Source organism: Oncorhynchus gorbuscha, linkage group LG24 (assembly GCF_021184085.1).
Source record: "Oncorhynchus gorbuscha isolate QuinsamMale2020 ecotype Even-year linkage group LG24, OgorEven_v1.0, whole genome shotgun sequence".
In the NCBI taxonomy this organism is placed as follows: Eukaryota; Metazoa; Chordata; class Actinopteri; order Salmoniformes; family Salmonidae; genus Oncorhynchus; species Oncorhynchus gorbuscha.
In genome coordinates this window covers 47372296-47397295 of record NC_060196.1, presented here as the reverse complement: position 1 = coordinate 47397295, position 25000 = coordinate 47372296, and the positions used below count along the sequence as shown (strand labels likewise).

Here is a 25000-nt window from a genome sequence, read left to right as displayed (position 1 = left end):
GAAAGAGAGAGAGTGAGAGAGGGGAGAGAGTAGGGTAGAGAGAGATAGAGGACAGAGAGAGAGACAGAGAGAGAGAGAGAGAGAGAGAGAGAGAGAGAGAGAGAGAGAGAGAGAGAGAGAGAGAGAGAGAGAGAGAGAGAGAGAGGGAGAGAGTAGGTTAGAGTGAGATATAGAGGACAGAGAGAGGGAGAGAGAGAGAGAGAGAGAGAGAGAGAGAGAGAGAGAGAGAGAGAGAGAGAGAGAGAGAGAGAGAGAGAGAGAGAGAGAGAGAGAGCCTACCTGTTTGACACGCCAGGTCCACATCTTTTTCAAAGTCCGTCTGAGAGAGAGCATGGGGAGAAGATACACAGTTAGACAGCAGTGTGTGTGTGTGTGTGTGTGTATTTGTATATATGTGTTTCCATGGTAGCTGCATGTGTGTAACAGATATAGCATGGTGTTGGGGTAGCATTGGGAAACAGAAGGATGCAGACGATGATAAAGATCTTAGATGAAGGTCAAAAATCATATCTGTGATAATTTAACATTCTACTCCCACTAATACAACATACAAAGGCAGAGATTCATCTCCATAGTGATGACAGACAGTCCTAGAAACCAGAGGAATGTCATCACAGATGAAACAGAAACAACGGAAAATGAGAGGAGAGGTGCTTTTGAAAGATGAACGTAACACACCCATAGACAGATCACAGTGTTTTAGGCTCACGAACGGCCCGCTCGTTAGGCAGGATTCGGCTGACACCTGGGGCGACAGATTGACGAGGGAGGCCAAGTCACACCTCCAGCGACAACACATAAAACCTCACATAATTCTGTGCAAAAACAATGACAATTTCACTCAACCAGTAGCATATGGGCTTTTTGGGTGAGCGCAAATTCCGCACTGTGATAAGCAGTGCCAACTTTGTCAAAGGCAGGGGCGTAAACATATTTTGCATGTCCATTCCCTGCGCAACTCTCCAGGGTGCTGTTGGAGAGACAAATCGCCGCGACGCTTCACCAACGTTCCTTCAAAAAACTAATCTAACATAAATCATGTAGCAGATACAGACATGATAGAAAGAGTATGTGGCCTTCTCTTTAGCCTACAGGCTGGAGATAAAATGGATGACAATGTAATGAGACGGACACTTACATTGTGCAGGTTCCTCAAATCAAATTGCCTAACCTACATGACGCTAACAAACAACATATCCTAAAATCAGGACAGGATTTAAGTAAAATGGACAATATGGCATGGACAATCACAACTGTTGTCCATGAGTTTCACCCCATTGTCAGGATCAGTGGTTTCTAGTTTGTATACGTCAATTTTTAACAAGCTGATCATAGCGAAAAATAAAAAACTTCTGCATTTCCAACTGTATAAACACATTGCAAATAGGCTCATGATATCTCCTGATAAAGTTGGGCAGCTGATTTTCAAAGCTTAATTAGTCTAATTGAATTGTCACAGGAATAAGGACCAAAAAAGCCAATGGTCTGTTCTCTAACCGGTGGGCCTACCGCATGGAAGGGCATTCATAAAATTGCATTGTGGTTGAACATGGTAGGTTGACATGGTAGGTTGAACATGGTAGGTTGAACATGGTAGATTGAACATGGTAGGCTACACTCCAGTAAGCATGAGCCGATGTCTTTTGGAAGTCTTTTTTTGGTACAGTCCGGACCGGACTTGATTTCCACATCCACGGATATTGGTATTTGCTTCGGTCGGGACATCCAGAAAATAAGTATTTTAACATTTAATTCAGAACTAGAAATGAACCTGATTTCAATGTCCGGAAAATACATATTTTTTCAGCATCTGGAAAAGATGCCTTTTCAACGTCCTGGAAAATATGTATTTTAAACAAACAGAAAATAACTTTTCACCTTTTATTCAGAACTTAAATTGAACTTTAACATCTGGAAAACACGTAGACTTTAGATGTCTTTTTAAAGTAATTTGGATACTGGGAATATTCTAGTTTTGCGGGCAGCATTTTTTGGTCTCGCCTAGGGCAACAGAAGAGTAAGAACAGGCCCTGGTTAGATGACACCTTTCTGATAGTGCTACAGATGATTTAGAGACAGAGATGTTAGGCTACACCAGGGATGGGAAACTCCAGTCCTCAGGGGCCTGATTGGTGTCACACCTCAGCCCCAGTTAACACACCTGATTGCAATAGTGAACTTATCTTCCGTTTAGATTGTAATTACTTTAATCAGCTATGTTTGCTCGGTATGGAGAAAAAAGTGACAACTCCCCGGCCCCCAGGACTGGAGTTGCCCATCCCTGGGCTAAATCTTTCTAATGGTGCTACAGATGATTTAGAGACAGAGATGTTAGGCTAAATTTTTCTAATGCTGCTACAGATGATTTAGAGACAGAGATGTTAGGCTAAACCTTTCTAATGCTGCTACAGATGATTTAGAGACAGAGATGTTAGGCTAAACCTTTCTAATGGTGCTACAGATGATTTAGAGACAGAGATGTTAGGCTAAACCTTTCTAATGGTGCTACAGATGATTTAGAGACAGAGATGTTAGGCTAAACCTTTCTAATGGTGCTACAGATGATTTAGAGACAGAGATGTTAGGCTAAACCTTTCTAATGGTGCTACAGATGATTTAGAGACAGAGATGTTAGGCTAAACCTTTCTAATGGTGCTACAGATGATTTAGAGACAGAGATGTTAGGCTAAATTTTTCTAATGCTGCTACAGATGATTTAGAGACAGAGATGTTAGGCTAAACCTTTCTAATGCTGCTACAGATGATTTAGAGACAGAGATGTTAGGCTAAACCTTTCTAATGGTGCTACAGATGATTTAGAGACAGAGATGTTAGGCTAAACCTTTCTAATGGTGCTACAGATGATTTAGAGACAGAGATGTTAGGCTAAACCTTTCTAATGGTGCTACAGATGATTTAGAGACAGAGATGTTAGGCTAAACCTTTCTAATGGTGCTACAGATGATTTAGAGACAGAGATGTTAGGCTAAACCTTTCTAATGGTGCTACAGATGATTTAGAGACAGAGATGTTAGGCTAAACCTTTCTAATGGTGCTAAAGATGATTTAGAGACAGAGATGTTAGGCTAAACCTTTCTAGTGGTGCTACAGATGATTTAGACAGAGATGTTAGGCTAAACCTTTCTAATGGTGCTACAGATGATTTAGAGACAAAGAGATGCAGACTCAAGCCCCGTATCGTCGAATCCCAAATGGCACCCTTTTCCCTACATAGTGCAATACTTTTGACCAGAGCCCTATGGGGGTTCACCATCTAGGGTGTAGGGTGCCATTGGGCACGCATCCTACAGTATATCCCTTTCTACTAAGAAGTGTGTTTGATATTAGAATGGCTGGTAGTGACAACAGATATCTGAGCTACTCCTATAATCTTTCTATCAGTATGTGTTTAGGAGAAGAATGAGGAAAGATAATGATTTTGCTTCAAAAGAATCAAGAAGGATGAACAGCTGATGAAAATCGAGGTCAGTGTTATTTTTTCAAGAATGCTGGTTCTAATATTGTTTTGTTTTCAAGTGAGTAAAGTGCATCCATAATTGACATGATCTTCGGCACATCATTTCAAGCACTTACTTTACCCCAGACTTGTAACTGACACCAATCAAGAGCAAATGGCTAAACACATTGAATGACACCTTATTGGCGATGTTGCCATTTTGTCGGTCTGCAATGGCCATCTCAAGTCACTGGTCTCTTTCAAGTTCTCTACCTTTCTCTCTTTAAACCAAACACAATCATCTTCCTCATCCCAGCATTCTGCATTGATTGCCCTCAGCTTGTCTTTTGTAACCTCCACGAGAGAATTCGTTAGAACAAATTGCTTAGTGAAAAAAACAACACAAATATCAGCACACAAACAGATTGATTGGATTGAATGAGGGAAAGTTCCAGTGTGTCTTTCCAAAATGGCCTCCATTAAAACCTCCCCAACTTAATGTGGCACCTCATTGCCATGCAGACCCAGGCCATTCATCTGTCTCCTCTCTCCCCCCAGCACCGATCTGCCTAGAATCCTCTATGGAGCCCGCTCACAAAAGCCTTTGTGTGGATATAAAACTATTAGGCATTTTTGGCACGACACAGAGAGAGACAGAGGGAGGGAGGGATAGAGAGACAGGGGAGGAAAAAGGAGGGGGGAGTGGAAGGTGGAGGGAGAGGGAAAGTAAAAGAGAGAGATGGGGGTGAAGAGGGAGGGAGAGAGGTGGAGGGAGGGGGAAAGTAAAAGAGAGAGATGGAGGGTGAAGAGGGAGGGAGAGAGGTGGAGGGAGGGGGAAAGGCAGTGAAAGGGGAACGTGGTAGAGAAAGAGAGAGCATGAGGGGGGGAGAGAAATAAAGATAATTAAAGGGACAGAAAGAGAAACAGAACATTTGAAAGAGGGAGAGAATGAATGCAGGTCTCAAAGGAGAGGAAAGCTCTTAGCACGCAAATCACACTGACTCACAAATGGCTCTCGCCTAAACAGACAAATGAGGATATAGACTCTCATCTCTCTCCCCCTCTCTCTCTCACACCCACACACAGGCTGAGTATGTAAAGTGAATCAGGTTCACCATCAGCATCATTACTAAGTACTGTTTGTCCAGGCATTATTGTGGAGGACATTCACATTAGGCCTGGGTTCAGCCAACACTGGTAACCACTTAAGCACAAGAGAACTCCATTTCACTTATGGCTGAATTATTATTGGAATAAATGCAAGAACAAAACAACATTTTTATCCCAAAACTTCCTCTAAAAACACTTCCATCTAGATATAAAAAAGCAGCATAAAACAACGTTGACTGGTGGAAGCTAAGACTATAACTCAGACATGTGGGGTCTACTGGGCCAGAAGGAAGTTCAAGATCCCTTCTGTAAAAACCTACTGGCACCAATCTACATACTAATATACTGCAGCCCAGTGATTTCCAAACCTTTTCCCCAATGGACCATAAAACAACATTAGTTGTTTTTGCAGGCTAATAAGATTTTTATTAAATAAATTGAAAGCCATTTCAGTATATCAACAATTTGGGAACCATTGTTGGAAACCTCGTGGCTAATGTACCAGATGTTCTATATGGCTACACACAGCATTGGCTACTTTAGGACATAGTATCTATCTACTGTGGTTGACATACTGATTTGCTGTTGGAGTACTGGTTGTGGTTATGTCCATGGTTGTGGTTGTAAGCTTGGTTATGGGCATGGTTGAGGGTGTGGCTCATGCGCTCATGGTTCATGTGGTTGTTGTGGGGCAGGCTGTGGTAACAGCCTTGTTGGCAGCTGTGTTGACAGCCCTGGTGAGGGTGGAATGGTGGCAGGCATGGTGACTGTTGTTGGCATGACGATGACGGGCATGGAGAAGCTCCAGTGCCAGTGCTGTAGCGCAGAGAGCCACACTGCTGCCCGCAGTAGGACATGTTCTGACACTTCTGATGCAGGGATGGTGGGAGAGATGGATGGAGAGATGTGAGAGGAGGAGAGATGAGAGTGGAGGGAATGGAGGAGAGGACACAATTCAGATGGATTAGAAACATTAATACGAAGAGATTGTAAGTGATATGTGGGGAAGAAGAAATGATGAAGAGAATAAGAAAGAGAAGGAACAAGACAAGGTAAAAAACAGGTTGAACATGGAAGAGAGAGGATGAACATGGAAGAGAGAGGATGAACATGGAAGAGAGAGGATGAACATGGAAGAGAGAGGATGAACATGGAAGAGAGAGGATGAACATGGAAGAGAGAGGATGAACATGGAAGAGAGAGGATGAACATGGAAGAGAGAGGATGAACATGGAAGAGAGAGGATGAACATGGAAGAGAGGGGATGAACATGGAAGAGAGAGGATGAACATGGAAGAGAGAGGATGAACATGGAAGAGAGAGGATGAACATGCAAGAGAGACGATGAACATGGAAGAGAGAGGATGAACATGGAAGAGAGAGGATGAACATGGAAGAGAGAGGATGAACATGGAAGAGAGAGGATGAACATGGAAGAGAGAGGATGAACATGGAAGAGAGAGGATGAACATGGAAGAGAGAGGATGAACATGAAGAGAGAGGATGAACATGGAAGAGAGAGGATGAACATGGAAGAGAGAGGATGAACATGGAAGAGAGAGGATGAACATGGAAGAGAGAGGATGAACATGGAAGAGAGAGGATGAACATGCAAGAGAGAGGATGAACATGGAAGAGAGAGGATGAACATGGAAGAGAGAGGATGAACATGGAAGAGAGAGGATGAACATGGAAGAGAGAGGATGAACATGGAAGAGAGAGGATGAACATGGAAGAGAGAGGATGAACATGGAAGAGAGAGGATGAACATGCAAGAGAGAGGATGAACATGGAAGAGAGAGGATGAACATGCAAGAGAGAGGATGAACATGGAAGAGAGAGGATGAACATGCAAGAGAGAGGATGAACATGGAAGAGAGAGGATGAACATGCAAGAGAGAGGATGAACATGGAAGAGAGAGGATGAACATGCAAGAGAGAGGATGAACATGCAAGAGAGAGGATGAACATGCAAGAGAGAGGATGAACATGGAAGAGAGAGGATGAACATGCAAGAGAGAGGATGAACATGGAAAAGAGAGGATGAACATGGAAGAGAGAGGATGAACATGCAAGAGAGAGGATGAACATGCAAGAGATAGGATGAACATGCAAGAGAGAGGATGAACATGCAAGAGAGAGGATGAACATGGAAGAGAGAGGATGAACATGCAAGAGAGAGGATGAACATGGAAAAGAGAGGATGAACATGCAAGAGAGAGGATGAACATGGAAGAGAGAGGATGAACATGGAAGAGAGAGGATGAACATGCAAGAGAGAGGATGAACATGCAAGAGAGAGGATGAACATGGAAGAGAGAGGATGAACATGCAAGAGAGAGGATGAACATGGAAGAGAGAGGATGAACATGAAGGAGAGAGGATGAACATGGAAGAGAGAAGATGAACATGGAAGAGAGAAGATGAACATGGAAGAGAGAGGATGAACATGTAAGAGAGAGCATGAACATGGAAGAGAGAGGATGAACATGGAAGTGAGAATAGAGGGGGAGAATGGGAGGGACTAGTTACTCTAGTCTTTGGCTGTACTCTAGTCTGTATACTGATCATCTCAAAATGTCCTCCTATCCTCTCAAGATGTCCTCCTATCTTCTCAATATGTCCTCCTATACTCTCAAAATGTCCCCCTCTCCCCTCAAGATGTCCTCCTTTAATCTCAATATGTCCTCCTATCCTCTCAAAATGTCCTGCTATCCTCTCAATATGTCCTCCTATCATCTCAATATGTCCTCCTAACATCTCAAGATGTCCTCCTATCCTCTCAATATGTCCTCCTGTACTCTCAATATGCCCTCCTATCATCTCAATATGTCTTCATATCCTCTATAGATGTCCTCCTATACACGCAACATGTCCACCTATCCTCTCAAGATGTCTTCATATCCTCTATAGATGTCCTCCTATACACGCAACATGTCCTACTATCCTCTCAAGATGTCCTCCTATCCTCTCAATATGTCCTCCTACACTCCCAAGGTGTCCTCCTATCCCCTCAATATGTCCTCCTATTCTCTCAATATGTCCCCATATCCTCTCAATATGTCCTGCTATCCTCTCAATATGTCCCCATATCCTCTCAATATGTCCACCTATCCTCTCAATATGTCCTGCTATCCTCTCAAGGTGTCCTCCTATACTCTCAATATGTCCACCTATCATCTCAATATGTCCACCTATCCTCTCAATATGTCCTCCTATCCCCTCAATATGTCCTCCTATCCTCTCAATATGTCCACTCTCGAGATCATCTCAATATGTCCTCCTATCCTCCAATATTTCCTCCTATCCTCTCAATATGTCCTCCTATCCCCTCCATATGTCCTCCTATCCTCTCAAGTTGTCCTCCTATCCTCTCAATTTGTCCTCCAATCCTCTCAATATGTCCTCTTATCCTCCCAATATTTCCTTTCCTCCTATCTATCATCTCAATATGTCCTACCCCCTAATATGTCCTCCTATACTCCAATATGTCCTACTATCCTCTCAAGATGTCCTCCTTTACTGTCAAGATGTCCTCCTATATTCTCAATATGTCCTCATATACTCTCAATATGTCCTCCTTTCCTCTCAATATGTCCTCCTATCCTCTCAATGTGTCCTCTTACCCCCTAATATGTCCTCCTATACTCTCAATATGTCCTCCTATCCTCTCAATATGTCCTCCTTTACTCTTAATATGTCCTCCTATATTCTCAATATGTCCTCATATACTCTCAATATGTCCTCCTTTACTGTCAAGATGTCCTCCTATCCTGTGAAGGTGTCCTCCTATCCTCTCAATATGTCATCCTATCCTCTCAATATGTCCTCCTATCTTCTCAGTATGTCCTCCTATATTCTCAAATGTCCACCTATCCTCTCAAGATGTCCACCTATACTCTCGATATGTTCTCCTATCCTCCCAATATTTCCTCCTGTCCTCGCAATATGTCCTCCTATCCCCTCAATATGTCCTCCTATCCTCTCAATCTGTACTCCTATCCTCTCAATATGTCCTGTTATCCCCTCAATATGTCCTCCTTTCCTCTCAGTATGTCATCCTATCCTCTCAATGTGTCTTCCTATTCCCTCAATATGTCCTCCTATACTCTCAATGTGTCCTCCTATACTCTCAATGTGTCCTCCTATCCCCTCAATATGTCCTCCTATCCTCTCAATATTTTTTAATTTTTATTTTACCTTTATTTAACCAGACAAGTCAGTTAAGAACATATTCTTATTTTCAATGACGGCCTGGGAACAGTGGGTTAACTGCCTGTTCAGGGGCAGAACGACAGATTTGTACCTTGTCAGCTCGGGGGGTTTGAACTCGCAACCTTCCGGTTACTAGTCCAACGCTCTAACCACTAGGCTACGCTCAATGGGTCCTCCTATCCCCTCAATATGTCCTCCTATCCTCTCAATATGTCATCCTATCCTCTCAAATGTCCACCTATCCTCTCAAGATGTCCACCTATACTCTCGATATGTTCTCCTATCCTCCCAATATTTCCTCCTGTCCTCTCAATATGTCCTTCTATCCTCTCAATATGTCCTCCTATCCTCCCAATATTTCCTCCTGTCCTCTCAATATGTCCTCCTATCCCCTCAATATGTCCTCCTATCCTCTCAATCTGTACTCCTATCATCTCAATGTGTCCTCCTACCCCCTAATATGTCCTCCTATCCTCTCAATATATCCTCCTATCCTCTCAATATGTCCTCCTATCCTCTCAATATGTCCTCCTATCCTCTCTATATGTCCTCCTATCCTGTCAATATGTCCTCCTATACTCTCAAATGTCCACCTATCCTCTCATGATGTCCACCTATACTCTCGATATGTTCTCCTATCCTCCCAATATTTCCTCCTATCCTCTCAATATGTCCTCCTATCCCCTCAAAATGTCCTCCTATCCTCTCAATCTGTCCTCCTATCCTCTCAATATGTCCTCCTATCCCCTCAATATGTACTCCTATCCTCTCAAGATGTTCTCCCAACCTCTCAAAATGTCCTCCTGTACTCTTAATATGTCCTCCTATACTCTCAGTATATCCTCCTATCCTCTCAATATGTCCTCCTATACTCTCAAATGTCCATCTATCCTCTCAAGATGTCCACCTATACTCTCAATATGTTCTCCTATCCCCTCAAGATGTCATCCTAACCTGTCAATATGTCCTCCTTTCTTCTCAATATGTTCTCCTATTCTCTCAATATGTCCTCCTATCCTCTCAAAATGTCATTGTATACTCTCAATATGTCCTCCTATCCTCTCAGTATGTCCTCCTATCCTCTCAAAATGTCCTGCTATCCTCTCAATATGTCTTCCTATGCTCTCAAAATGCCCTCCTATCCTCTCAATATGTCCTCCTATCATCTCAATATGTCCTCCTAACATCTCAAGATATCCTCTTATCCTCTCAATATGTCCTCCTGTACTCTCAATATGTCTTCATATCCTCTCAATATGTCCTACTATCCTCTCAAGATGTCCTCCTATCCTCTCAATATGTCCTCCTACCCTCCCAAGATGTCGTCCTATCCCCTCAATATGTCCTCCTATCCTCTCAATATGTTGTCCTATCCTCTCAAGATGTCCTCATATCCTCTCAATATGTCCTCCTATCCTCCCAATATTTCCTCCTATCCTCTCAATATGTCCTCCTATCCTCTCCAATTGTCCTCCTATCCTCTCAATTTGTCCTCCTATCCTCTCAATATGTCCTCTTATCCCCTCAATATGTTCTCCTATCCTCTCAATTTGTCCTCCTATCCTCTCAAGATGTCCTCCTATCCTCTTAAGTAAGTTTATGGTTACACTACTTGAAATCTTAAATAAGGCCTTCTTAATACTGTTATGGCTGCTATGTCATGTCATGTCATGTCTATAACAGGTTCCAGTAAAGTTTGCCATTTTCATTGAGTCACCTAGAGCCTTTTACTATGAAGGATTAATTCAGGATTATACCATTTAGAAAATTACTGTTGGAAACACTGGATTTACCAATTGATTTGAAATGACTGCTTTCAGCACAGTGCTCCGTGTTACCTTTGGCAGGAGTAGGTTTCCTCATAAATAAGACCATTCATATTACCTGAACATCTGACATCACCCGGAACAACCCTGGGCCATACCTTTTCCAGGTCAGCGATTTTAGGCAAGGAAAAACTCTGAACCTGACAGCTTTGAAAAACAAATTCAAGACAAGTACTTTCCCCAAAAAAGAAATGTTTTTTGGTAATTTGCAGTAAATCATCAGCCTCCTAACATTCCTAGCGGTCCATTCAAGAGACCGAAATATTACAGTAAATGACTGTGTGATAAATAAAACTAAAGGGGAGGGAATGGTCAGCATCGTAACCTTCGTAACTAATACAAATGACAGAACGTTGTGACCTGGTCGACATTGGGAGGCACTTCATGTCTTTATGATTTACAAGAGTATTATGATTTTGGACAAAGTAACCTTTCTTGTAACTTTACACCCTGCGCATAATGATAAGGACCTTTCTTATAGGCTCAACAAACCTGCCGCAGTCACTGTCGAGTCAATATAAACGTGAAGAAAATATGAAAATAACTGATTACAGGTGCGCTAAGAAAAAATCTTTAGGAGGGACTGGAAATAGATCATCAATTTTGACTAGGATATTAGTCCTTTTTTTACCCCTTTTTCTCCCAAATTGGTAGTTCTCCCATCGCTGCAACTCCCGTACGTACTCGCGAGAGGTGAAGGTTGAGAGCTGTGCGTCCTCCGAAACACAACCCAGCCAAGCCGCACTGCTTCTTGACACACTGCTCGCTTAACCCGGAAGCCAGACGCATCAATGTGGCAGAGGAAAAAACGTACAACTGTGAACTGAGTCAGCATGCATGAACCCGGCCCACCACAAGGAGTCGCTAGAGCGCAATTGGACAAGGACATTCCAGTCGGCCAAACCCTCCCCTAACCCGGACAATTGTGCACCGCATCATGGGTCTCCCGGTTGCAGCCGGCTGTGACACAGCCTGGGATCGAACCTATAGTGATGCCTCTAGCACTGCAAAGCAGTGGCTTTGACCGCTGCACCACTCGGGAGGCCCTAACTTTTAGTCCTAATCCGAAATCGACAACTCTCAAATCCTCTCAAAATGAACAAGTGAATTGGGTGTAGGGTGTAGTGGTCGATTTGGGATTGAGATTGGGATTATAAACAGTGAATGACAGTATTTGGAGAAAAGGAACAGGGCAGTTATAGGACCAACATGATGTGGTTATGTAGCCTGGTCGCAAAGTTGGCAAGACAGCACAAACAGATCAGGGGCCAGACTAGTAGTGGTTATGGGTCTAATATGGGATGAAATGAAATGTTATTCACCATGATCTGCACCTGTCCGTTCTTGCATGAGTCCGGTGAGTTCTCGCTGTCATCTTTACATCCCCCCATCCGACAGCGCACTGCGTCCTGGACCTTGAAGAGAGGGAGGAGGAGCGAAGGAAGCAGAAGAGGAGGGATAAGGGGAGGAAAGGAGCAAATTAAAGGTCTTTATTGTTTAAGTTCACAACATTAAGACTACCATAGACACTATGTTCATGTATACAGTACTGTACACATGTTTATTGGGTTTTAACCAACACACTTAGAAAAAAGGGTTCATTTAGGGTTCTTTATAGAACCTTTTGGTTCATTGGACAAGAGTAAAGAACCCATTACTATAAAAGGTTATATATATATATATATACCCAGTGAAGGCAAAGAACTTTGAGGGTTTTATCAATAACCCATAATGTAATGGGGATTTTTAGAAAACAACAGCTCACAAAAGCTAACCCAGTCACATCAAACTGTGAAAGGACAGCTAACATTCCCTTTTCATTTGTTTCAGTTGTTTTGCATTGACATGTATTCCAATGTAATGATGCTCCATTATGATGTCACCTGGTCAGATAAATGGCTAGCTGACATCTGACCCCGTTGGCTCAATATGGAAGGGGGAAGATCGAATTCATATGTTGCAGAGGTCTGAGTGGCAAACAGCAAGGTTCCTACAAACCTGTGTTGTTGCAAATCTATTGCTAGCTAGAAGCAATATTAATAACAATAATAGCATAAAAGCTTACATTCTTAGGGAGTGTTCGTAAATTCAATCTGGAGTGCCAGAGTGCGCTCAGTAAATTCAGTGTTGTCAGATTGTCCGTGAGTGTTTTGCTCTCGGAGCATTCAGAGAGCACACTGGACGCTCTAGCAGAGGAGTAACATTGATCCGAGCGTTCTGACCTCACAACGGCAGTCAAGCACCCAAGCTAACTGGCTAAAGTTGACAAGCTTGCTAGCTACTTCCAGATGCAAATGAGAGTACACCTCATTTTGACCATTTTCCTCACCCTAGCAGAGGTGGTTAGGCTGTTTTCATGTTGTCTAAAGCGTTGGTGACTGTAACTGTGCTGCTGGCAACAATTTACTTCTGCTGGCAACAATTTACTTTTTTTTTTACATTTACTGACACGCATTTGTAAATTCATCAGTTATTCTGCACTCTGGCACACTCAGATGAGAGTGCTCTGAAATCGGAGTAGATAGCCAGAGTGAATTTACGAAGGGACTCTAATATAGAACCTTTTGGTCAATTCATAATGTAACTGCCCTTCCGATTCAAAAACCAACCCTCATTCCAGCATGACAATAGAAGTAGCCTACCAATAAGCACGTTATTGTTCAACTTATTAAGGTAATTTAATTCAAACATATGAAGCCAAAGTCATATGATAAACTACAGGCTACATAAATACATTTAAAACTTTATTTAACTAACGTTACAACCTCTTGAGTGTAGGGGGCAGTATTTTCATGTTTGGATGAAAAACGTACCCAAATGAAACTGCCTATTTCTTAGGCCCAGAATCTAGAATATGCATATGATAGTCAGATAAGGATAGAACACACTTTACAGTTTCCAAAACTGTCAAAATATTGTCTGTGAGTAAAACAGAACTGATATTGCAGGCGAAGACCTGAGGAAAATCCAACCAGGAAGTGCTGTTTTTCCTGAAACCTCTCTGTTCCATTGCATGCCTTCTCTCCATTTAAAGGGATATCAACCAGATTCCTTTTCCTATGGCTTCCACGTGGTGTGAACAGTCTTTGGACATAGTTTCAGGCTTCTATTCTGAAAAATTAGCGAGAAAGATCACATCACGTCATTGGATGGCTGGGTGCCAGCAGAGTTTGGCATGCGTGAGCAGCTTGGAGCAGACATTTTCTCTCTCACTCCTGTTGAAAAAGCTACAGTTGGGTTCAAATATTATTTATTATTTATTGTAAAAAGAACCTGAGGATTGATTATAAAAAACGTTTGACATGTTTCTACGAACTTTATGGATACTATTTGGAATTTTTGTCTGCCCCGTCCTGACCGCTCGAGCCTGTGGATTTCTGAACATAATGCGCCAACCAAATGGAGGTGTTTTGGATGTAAAAATAATCTTTATGGAACAAAAGGAACATTTATTGTGTAACTGGGAGTCTCGTGAGTGCAAACATCCGAATATCATCAAAGGTAAGCGATTCATTTTATTGCTTTTCTGACTTTCGTGACCAATCTACTTGGCTGCTAGCTGTTTGTAATGTTTTGTCTGCTGAGAGAGATGTCCTTACATAAACGCTTGGATAGCTTTCGCCAAAAAGCTTTTTTGAAATCTGACACGCCAGGTGGATTAACAACAAGCTAAACTGTGTTTTTCTATATTGCACTTGTCAGTTCATAAATATTTTTTGTAATTTAATTTGAATTTGGCGCTCTGCAATTCAGCGGATGTTGACGATCCCGCTAACGGGATGGGTTGGCCAAGAAGTAAAACAGAAAAACACAGGATACTTTAATTCTCCACTTTTCAAGCTAGCCAGCCAACTCTTTCAAATAAACATACTGCTTTATTATGGTATGTTCCAAATATAGCTACAGACCCAGCCTGACATTGAAAATTAGCTAATTGTTACTTTTATTTCAGTATTTCACTGTGGATTCGGATGATGGGACTATGCTTCATGAAGGCATTAGAATACTGTTGCTGACTGAGAGGAGGTATGTATAAATAATTGATAATAAATTCAGTATAATAAATATTGGTGATTCAATAGCCTACTTAATCATTACATAACGTTTAACACTTTCTCTGTGTTTTGCAATTTATGGCAGTAACCAAGAACTATAAGAGGCAGAGAATCTCACTTTCAATTGCTGCTGACAACAACTGCATGTAAGTTGTTCTTCAACATCATAATAATTATATGTCTGCATAGTATTTGGTCATTTTTGCAGATTAATTCATGCTTATTTCCAAAGATTCACTTGTGTTTTTGGTTGTTTTTTTATTTTTCTCTGGAACCAGTGAGGCAACAACCCAAACTGTATTGGTGGTAGGTAGCCCAGTGGTTAAGGAGTTGGACCTGTGGCAGGAATTGGACCTGAGGCTGTAAGGTTGCTGGTTTGAATCCCGGGCTGGGTGCAGGAAAGAAATGGGTGGAATTGATTTGATAACTCTAGGGCTGCTGGGTTCACATCTTCAAAACATTCCCCTACAGTTGGGCCCTTGAGCAAGGCCCTTTACCCCACAACATGCTCTCCATCCAGGGGCGCTGCACTGCATATTGAACCTTGTCTTAACTGCATGTGTGAAGTCTGCTGTTTGGGGGTGTTGAGAATGGAGCAGAAGCAACATTTTCGTTGTTTGCTGTAACTAATGGACAAAGTTGTACTTTATTGTAAAGATGTCAGCCAGAGTTGACATGGGCCAACAATCAAACAAAGAGATGCCTCCCTGGTCACCGGAGAATATTTCCAAACTATGTTAGCATATACAGTAATGACAATACATTCTAAAAACTATGCTGGGGTTGTTTTGTCCATTATTTAATTGTTTATTAAATTATTTTCTTAGCAAAAATTATTACTGTTTAATAGTGGTAGCCATAATTCATAAATGGCACCATGCAGGGTTCTATGTGGAACCCTTTTGATTCAGTGAAGTAGAACCTCTATGGTTCTGGTCAAAGAACCCTACAAAAGGGTCCTATATAGAACATTTAGGGGTTCCATACCATATATGAAGCAAGATATATAACCCTTATGGTTCTTTAAGGAACCTTTCTAAGAGTGTAGCTACAAACAAATATATTACCTTGCTAATGCTAATGTTTTATCATCTATATTGGGTTTTATTATGGATTTTATGTTATACCATGGCATTGTTGAACACTCATTTCGGATTGACTTGAAGGGCATTCTAGAGCATGTTTTATTTCCCTATAGTGGGAAATTGTGGCTCTACTCAATTTTTACATGTTCTATGTTTGAGCTACTTTTGAAAGAAGTTGAATTGAACTCTGGGCTTTATGCGATAGCAGAGTGGAACGGACCTTCCACGGAGTTGGATTATTATCCAAAGAAAGCATAGCCCCTTGTTGATTATCCCTCACATGTACAATTGTTTATTACACTCCATCAACATGCATTGCATCATTATTGGCTTTTAATAAGAGTTAAAGATCTCAGTTTCTTAAATGTGTTTGTTACCTTTTAATACTGTATTCATTTAAAAAACACTATCTGAAAACATCCAAAGAAAAAGAAAGTGAGAGATTAGAAATAAAGACATAGACTGGGAAAGTGAGAGAATAGAAATAAAGACAGAGACTGGGAAAGTGAGAGAATAGAAATAAAGACATAGACTGGGAAAGTGAGAGAATAGAAATAAAGACAGAGACTGGGAAAGTGAGAGAATAGAAATAAAGACAGAGACTGGGAAAGTGAGAGAATAGAAATAAAGACAGAGACTGGGAAAGTGAGAGAATAGAAATAAAGACATAGACTGGGAAAGTGAGAGAATATAAATAAAGACAGAGACTGGGAAAGTGAGAGAATAGAAATAAAGACAGAGACTGGGAAAGTGAGAGAATAGAAATAAAGACAGAGACTGGGAAAGTGAGAGAATAGAAATAAAGACAGAGACTGGGAAAGTGAGAGAATAGAAATAAAGAAAGAGACTGGGAAAGTGAGAGAGAGAACTGAAGAACAAAGATCAGTACAGTAAAGTACTTAAATAAAAATATTTTAAAGTACTAGGTAAATCGTTTTTTGGGGTATGTGTACCTTACTGTATTATTAATATTTTTGACTACTTTTACTTCACTACATTCCAAAAGAAAATAATATACTTTCCACTAGATACATTTTCCCCGAGACTCAAAAGTACTCGTCACATTTTGACTGCTTAGCAGGACAGGAAAACGGTCCAATTCACACACTCAAGAGAACATCCCTGGTCCTCCCTACTGCCTCTGATCTGGTGGACTCACTAAACAGAGAACATCCCTGGTCCTCCCTACTGCCTCTGATCTGGTGGTCTCACTAAACAGAGAACATCCCTGGTCCTCCCTACTGCCTCTGATCTGGTGGACTCACTAAACAGAGAACATCCCTGATCCTCCCTACTGCCTCTGATCTAGTGGACTCACTAAACAGAGAACATCCCTGGTCCTCCCTACTACCTCTGATCTGGTGGACTCACTAAACAGAGAACCTCCCTGGTCCTCCCTACTGCCTCTGATCTGGTGGACTCACTAAACAGAGAACATCCCTGGTCCTCCCTACTGCCTCTGATCTGGTGGACTCACTAAACAGAGAACATCCCTGGTCCTCCCTACTGCCTCTGATCTGGTGGACTCACTAAACAGAGAACATCCCTGGTCCTCCCTACTGCCTCTGATCTGGTGGACTCACTAAAAACAAATGCTTTGTTTGTAAATGATGTCTGAGTGTTGGAGCATGACACTGGCAATCCGTAAATAATAAAAAGTAAATAAACAATTGTGCAGTTTGGTTTGCTTAATATAAGTAATTTGAAATGATTTATACTTTTACTTTTACCTTGATACTTAAGTATATTTTTTTCAATTGCATATATTTCCCATGCTTAAGTATATATAAAACCAAATGCTCTTAGACTTTTACTCAAGTGGTATATGTTGACTCTAGATAGGCAGCCAGTCTACTGAGGGTTCCGTTAGGAGGATAATACTATTAAAACAAAGATAGATACGGTGGTAACTGACGCCAGAGACGCAGCGCTCAGAGATATAGCATATTGTTTGCTATTCTCTGATACTTTCATTAGGTAAGCTAATGCTGGGTGGTAGGTACAGACGATGACATGTTATCATGTGTGTGTATGCATGTGTCTGTGCCTGTATTGGTGTGTCTTGATTTGATTTGATTTGATTTTGACATTTACACCCACATTACCTTTGGCATCACAAGTCACTTGACAGAGAGAGCTAATAACAAGGCTTTCACATTCAGGCCCCGAGCGATAAAATTCCCCCGATGGAACAGCGGCGACTGTGAAGAAACCAATACAGGCACAGACACATGCATACACACACATGATAACATACGCCCTAATACACACATGCACAGATGGATGTTGTGTTGTAGACACGCGGTAATAGAGTAGTGGCAGGAGGGCAAACACTTAATGTGTTGTGTAATCTGTTTTGAATGAATTGTAATGTTTTTTAAATTGTATAACTGCCTCAATTTTGCTGGACACCAGGAAGAGTACTGGGGATTCATAATAAATACAAATACATTCAACAACTTCACTGCATAACGTGCATTGGGGACAATGATAATAATGTTTTAAAAAATGAGACACTTGAACCAGTGCTTGACTAGTTGCAGGACTCATGTTGAGTGCTGGTACTGTTTATATGTACACTACATGACCAATCGTCGAACATCTCATACCAAAATCATGGGCATTAATATGGAGTTGGTCCCCTGTTTGCTGCTATAAAAGCCTCCACTCTTCTGGGAAGGCTTTCCACTAGATGTTGGAACATTGCTGCAGGGACTTGGTTCCATTCAGCCACAAGAGCATTGGTGATGTCCGGCACCTATGTTGGGCGATTAAGCCTGGATCGCTGTCTGCATTCCAATTCATCCATTCAATGCAGGCCAGTAAAGTTTTTACACACCGATCTAGACAAGCCATTTCTGTATGTCCTCGCTTTGGGCATGGAGGCATTGTCACGCTGAAACAGAAGTGCCTTCCCCAAACTGTTGCCACAAATTTGGAATCGCAGAATCATCTAGAATGTCATTGTATGCTGTAGATTTCCCTTCACTGGAACTAAGGGGCCTAGCCAAAGCCATGTAAAACAGACTCAGACCAGTATTGCTCCTCCATCAAACTTTACAGTTGGCACTATGCATTGGGGTAGGTAGCTTACTTCTGGCATCCGCCAAACCCAGATTCGTCCGTCAGACTGTCAGATGGTGAAGCTTGATTCATCACTCCAGAGAACACATTTCCACTGCTCCAGAGTCCAATGGGGGCGAGCTTTACACCACTCCAGCCCGATGCTTGGCACTGTGCATGGGGATCTTAGGCTTGTGTGTGGCTGCTCGGCCATGGAAACCCATTTCACGAAGCTCCCGCCGAACAGTTATTGTGCTGATGTTGCTTCCAGATGCAGTTCGGAACATGGTAGTGAGTTTTGCAACCGAGGACAGATGTTTTTTACGCACTACACAATTGAACACTCGGCGGTCCCGTTCTGTGACCTTGTGTGACCTATCACTTCGCGGCTGAGCCATTGTTGCTCCTAGACATTTCCATTTCACAATATTAGTACTTAAAATTGACCGGGGCAGCTCTAGCAGGGCAGAAATTTGATGAACTGACTTGTTGGAAAGGTGGCATCCTATGATGGTGCCTCATTGAAAGGCTATTGCCAATGTTTGTCTATGGAGATTGCATTGCTGTGAGCTCGATTTTATACACGTGTCAGCAACGAGTGTAGATGAAATAGCTGAATCCACTCATTTGAAAGTGTGTCCACATACTTTTGTATATACAGTGCGTTCTGAAAATATTCAGACCTTGACTTTTTCACATGTTGTTACGTTACAGGCTAATGCTAAAATGTATTACATTTAAAAAAATCCTCGTAAATTTATACACAATACCCCATAATGAAAAAGATTATTTTTTATTTTTTATCCATTTACAAAAAAATGTGCAGTGTGTAACCAGCTCAACATGGATAGGACACGTGAATGTACGTATACACATATCACACACAATAACTACACTGACACGCTGTGACGACAAATCGTGTCTATGAACAAAGTTCATATTTAGACATCCATTTTGTTTCAGGTTCATCTCTTTTATTGCATTCAGTTTGTTTTTATCTCCTTCATTTGATTATTTTACGACAATGTGTGTTGCTGTTTTAAATTGACTTTAAGTTTAAATTTGAAGTATGGTTGTTGTCCCTGACTCAATGAACTCTGCTAATCTGTAATCTGTTTCCCACCATCCCTCCATGATATCAGTGAACCATGTCTTCACCTGAGGACAGAGACAATATGACCTGACTTCAAGCCGATGAGTAGGACAACAAATCGCCACCCTATGAGTGGAATCTGAGAACAGAACACTGAAATGAGCTGCAGAGCCAACGAAAAGCCATCTATCTATCTATCTATCTATCTATCTATCTATCTATCTATCTATCTATCTATCTATCTATCTATCTATCTATCTATCTATCTATCTATCTATCTATCTATCTATCTATCTATCTATCTATTCAATCAATTCAAGGGGCTTTATTGGTATGGGAAACATATGTTAACATTGTCAAAGAAAGTGAAGTAGATAATATACAAATGTGAAATAAAAATGAACATAAAACATTACTCTCACAAGTTCCAAAATAATTTAGACACTACAAATGTCATATTATGTATTAATTACAGTGTTGTAACAATGTGCAAATAGTTAAAGTACAAAAGGGAAAAGAAATAAACATAAATATAGGTTGTATTTGCAATGATGTTTGTTATTTACTGGTTGCTCTTTTCTTGTGGCAACAGGTCACACATCTTGCTGCTGTGATGGCACACTGTGGTATTTCACACAATAGATATGGGAGTTCATTAAAATCGGGTTTGTTTTCAAATTGTTTGTGGATCTGTGTAATCTGAAGGAAATATGTATATCTAGTACAGTTATACATTTGGCAGCAGGTTAGGAAGTGCAGCTCAGTTTCCACCTCATTTTGTGGGCAGTGTGCACATCTTTAGAGCCAGGTCTGCCTATGGCGACCTTTCTCAATGGCAAGGCTATGATCACTGAGTCTGTACATAGTCAAAAGTTAAGATTGGGTCAGTCTTAAGTATCGACCTACTGAAGTATCAATCTAATTCTTCTCTGCATGCATTATTTGGTATTTTACATTGTACACGGAGGATATTTTTGCAGAATTCTGCATGCAGTCTGAATTTGGTGTTTATACCATTTTGGGAATTATTGGTTGGTGAGCGGACCCCAGACCTCACAACCATTAAGGGCAATGGGTTCTATAACTGATTCAAGTATTTTTAGCCAGATCCTAATTTGTACATGAAGGTAGCACACAGGAGGACATTTTATCTCTATCTTCAACTAGCTTTCTCTCTCTCTCTCCATCCTCTCTAAGTTAACTCTGATTCCCTGCTGGGTACTTTGGCACACTAATGGCTAGGTCATTCTCATTTCACAGTCCAATGGGTTTCCTTTGGGTCTATAATGTAATCCCCCATCCCCCATGTTCACCCTCTCCCCTTTGTGTTCTTCATTATCCCTGTCTCCTTCTCTCTCCCTCTATTTTCTCTGTCACCTCTCCCTCCCTATTTTTGTCCCACTCCCCCTCCTCTCTGCTAAGGTCATTATTTTCATACATACACCCATGTCCCTTACCTCTCTCCTTATTTTCTCCATCCATCCATCCATCTCTCTCCCTCCCCTCTCTCTGTTTGTCACGGTTTCTACATAAACATCTATGTTCTCTCACTCCCTCCCTCTCCCCCCTCTCTCATTTTGCTAATCACATATTCTAAACATCTATGTTCTCTCACTCCCTCCCTCTCCCCCCTCTCTCATTTTGCTAATCACATATTCTATACATCTGTGTTCTCTCACTCCCTATTGGATAAATAACATTTTCCACAGATGTCTGCATGCTCTCTTAACCACGCTCTTTTCCCTCCCTACCTTCCTCGTTCCCATACACACGTTGTTGCTCTGCAACACACCCTCTCTATAGATCCATGAACTCTGTTCATTCAATCTTCTTCTATTCCAACCCTCCGCCTATCTGTTCCTCTCCGCATCTTCTTTAGACCATCTCTCATCCCACTTTCCTCTCCTTCTCTCCACATCTCTCCAATCCAGAGGTAGCATACTGTCCTTACCCGTTGTACTGCAGCTATTAGGGATTAGGTTCAGTCCCTGGCAGAGATTTTCATATTTACTCAAATAATTCCTGGATTTAGTTGACTAATCCTACGCTTTTGTGATATTGATTTAACATATATGGCTTAGCGCTTCTGGCATTTAATATTATGTTTTAAACTACTGTATCAGTTTATCCAATAACCTATTTAACTATGCATATCGTAGCTGGAGGAGAGGCTTGGAGATGCTGTGTAGGCACGGAATGGATCAAACCCAATGCATTGTGGGTAGTTGGGTATTTGGGCATACTAAGGGGTAGTTTGCGATTGTGTGTGTGTACGTGTGTGTGTACGTGTACATGTATGTATGCTTTCAGGTACGTGTGTGTGTGCATCCATGTGTGTGCATGCATGTGTGTGTGTGTGTGTGTGTGTGGTAGATGGGTATTTGGTCTCACTAGGGGCCCTGTGTGGGTCTGTGGTGAATGAGCATTGAGGGCATTAGAATGGGGACTTATCATCTTACTTCATAGTGTCTTACTAATCTCTTTATAGGGGCCCTGCATCATCTGGACAATGCTGTATTATATTAACATATGCTGGAGCTATTGGCATATTCACAAGAGTAATCCTTCCCATGTCTGAGCTGATTCTCTGTCTAGCTAGCTAGCTGGTACTGTACACTTCAGTAGGAGAAAGTCAACACAGACAGACAGACAGACAGACAGACAGACAGACAGACAGACAGACAGACAGACAGACAGACAGACAGACAGACAGACAGACAGACAGACAGACAGACAGACAGACAGACAGACAGACAGACAGACAGACAGACAGACAGACAGACAGACAGACAGACAGACAGACAGACAGACAGACAGACAGACAGACAGACAGACAGACACATGTTTACACACACACACTAACCTCGCGGCGCATGACACAGTGCACAGTAATGATGACAAAGCCCTGGACAGAGTCAAAGACAGCAAACAGCACCTGAAAAAGAGCAGAACAGGAGTCAGTTAGCATATACAGTAGATAGAGAGAAAGATCAACAGAGAGAGAGAGAGCGAGAGAGAGAATTTGGGAATTCATTTTGATAATCTATACAAAAACATCCCACAAGAAGACTTACAACATAAGCAATTAGAAATCATGAAAAATGGAGCATCCTTGAATCAGTCATTAAAAACAACCTAAATCCATTAGATTACCCAATAACTCAACAAGAAATAAATGAATATCTCAAATCTATCAAATGAAAGAAGGCTTGTGGTCTAGACAACATTGAAATGAAATGCTGAGTTGCAAAATGCTGTGCTTAAATTGTTCAACATGGATTTAACTTCTGTCTGCTGCCCTGATGTCTGGAACCATGGGCTCATCTCCCCGATCCACAAAAGTGGAGACAAATCACACTCCAATAATTACAGGGAATTTACATAAACAGCAACTTGGGAAAGGTTTTCTGTAGCATTTTGAATTCAAGAATTCAAACCTTTCTTCAAGAAACAAAATGTAATAAGTAAATGTCAAATTGGCTTTCTTCCTAACCATCGCACTACTGACCATATATACACCTTACACACACTAATTAAAAATAGAGCAAAAAATGGGGCAAAATCTTTGCTTGCTTTATTGACTTAAAAAATAATTTGATTATATTTGGCACAAAGCGCTATTCTACAAAATTCTCCAACGTGGCTTTGGTGGTAAGGTGTATGACTTAATAAAATGTATGTACACAGAAAACAAGTGTGCAATAAAAACCAAAAAACTGAATTATTTTCACAATGTCGAGGTGTGACACAAGGCTGCAGTTTGTGTCCAAATCTTTTCAACATTTATATCAATGAATTAGCAGACATGTTGGACCATTCTCCAGCCCCAGGACTCACACTATTTGAAGGAGGTACCAACCAAAGAAGGTCTTCAACAGAACCTTAACATTCTAGAGCAATATTGTCAAAATTGGGCCTTGGCAGTAATTTTAGTTTTTTGTAAATCATGATTTTCCCCAAAAAAACAGAAACACAAATATAATTTCACCCTGAACAACACCATAATTTAACACACAAAAAAATGAATCATACCTTGGTCTGACGATATCTGCATCGGGAAACTTTAATATGCAGTGAATGCACTCAAAGATAAAGCCCACAGAGCAATGTATGCAATAAAAATGTAATTATTCAAAATCAACATCCCAATTAGAATTTGGACAAAAATATTTGACAGTGTAATCCTACCAATAGCTCTTTACGGAAGTGAGGTTTGGGAGCCACTCAATAAACTGGACTTTAATATGTGGGACAAACATCCATTTGAAGCCCTACATGCAGAATTCTGTCGGAAAATTCTAGAAGTCCAGAGAAATACACCAACTAATGCATGTAGGGCAGAATTTGGGCCGCTTTAAAATGGTAATGAAAATACAGAAAATATCATTACAATTTTGGCTACATCTAAACTCAAGTCAAACATCAAGCACTTCAAACTCAAGAACTGAGCCTAGAAACAAGCCCTCCCAGTCAGCTAGTGTTGGACTTAACCAACCAAGCTGACACCAGCACTGCTTCAAAAGAAAGAATTCCAATAAGCAAAGTCATGAACCAATCAAAGGTCTCATATTTACAACATTGGAAAAACGAAACAAAATCCCAAAGCCGACTAATTTGCTCTTTTTATTATTTTTTTAAACAGAGAATATGAATTTGCTGATTCTCTCTACGCTGTCAGAGATAGGAAGCAGAGACAGATCCTTACCAAGTACAGGCTGAGTGAGCACCGATTGGCAATAGAAACCAGCAGACATTAAAAGACTTGGCTACCCAAAGAGGAGCGTGGACGTGGTCACTGCACCACAAGGGAGGTAGAAACAGAGATGCACTTTCTCCTTTACTGTGAGAAATATTCCTCACCAAGAGATTCATTATTCTCAGAAATGACTACATTTATTCCAAATGTTTACTTTAAACCCAGAGGAAAAACAAAATATACTCATGGGCGAAGGAGCAATGGCTCCTCTTGCAGCCAAATATGCATTTGCCTGCCATAGCCTGAGGGACACTGAATAATAACGTCTGTATAGTAAACAGTAACTTACTTATTATTAGTATTAATGTTATTACTATTATTGTTATTACTATTATTATTG

General features: G+C 41.1%; 1 protein-coding gene across 12 annotated transcripts in view; it reads right to left on the bottom strand.

Annotated features, from left to right (window-relative positions):
* The window catches only part of LOC124012930 (adhesion G protein-coupled receptor B2-like), a 541176-nt gene that overhangs the window by 63287 nt on the left and 452889 nt on the right, over window positions 1-25000 (bottom strand). For 8 of the 12 annotated variants that reach the window (XR_006834797.1, XM_046326992.1, XM_046326996.1 and 5 more), the window contains 4 exons: window positions 22768-22839; window positions 11931-12023; window positions 5143-5436; window positions 280-319 (listed from right to left, as the gene is read on the bottom strand). Coding sequence is in view for 11 of the 12 variants with exons in the window: in XM_046326992.1 (XP_046182948.1) it covers window positions 280-319; window positions 5143-5436; window positions 11931-12023; window positions 22768-22839 (499 nt within the window). In the remaining variant the exon portion in view is untranslated. The remainder of the gene's footprint in view (window positions 1-279; window positions 320-5142; window positions 5437-11930; window positions 12024-22767; window positions 22840-25000) is intronic. The other 4 variants (XM_046326998.1, XM_046327000.1, XM_046326999.1 and 1 more) reach the window with 2 other exon arrangements.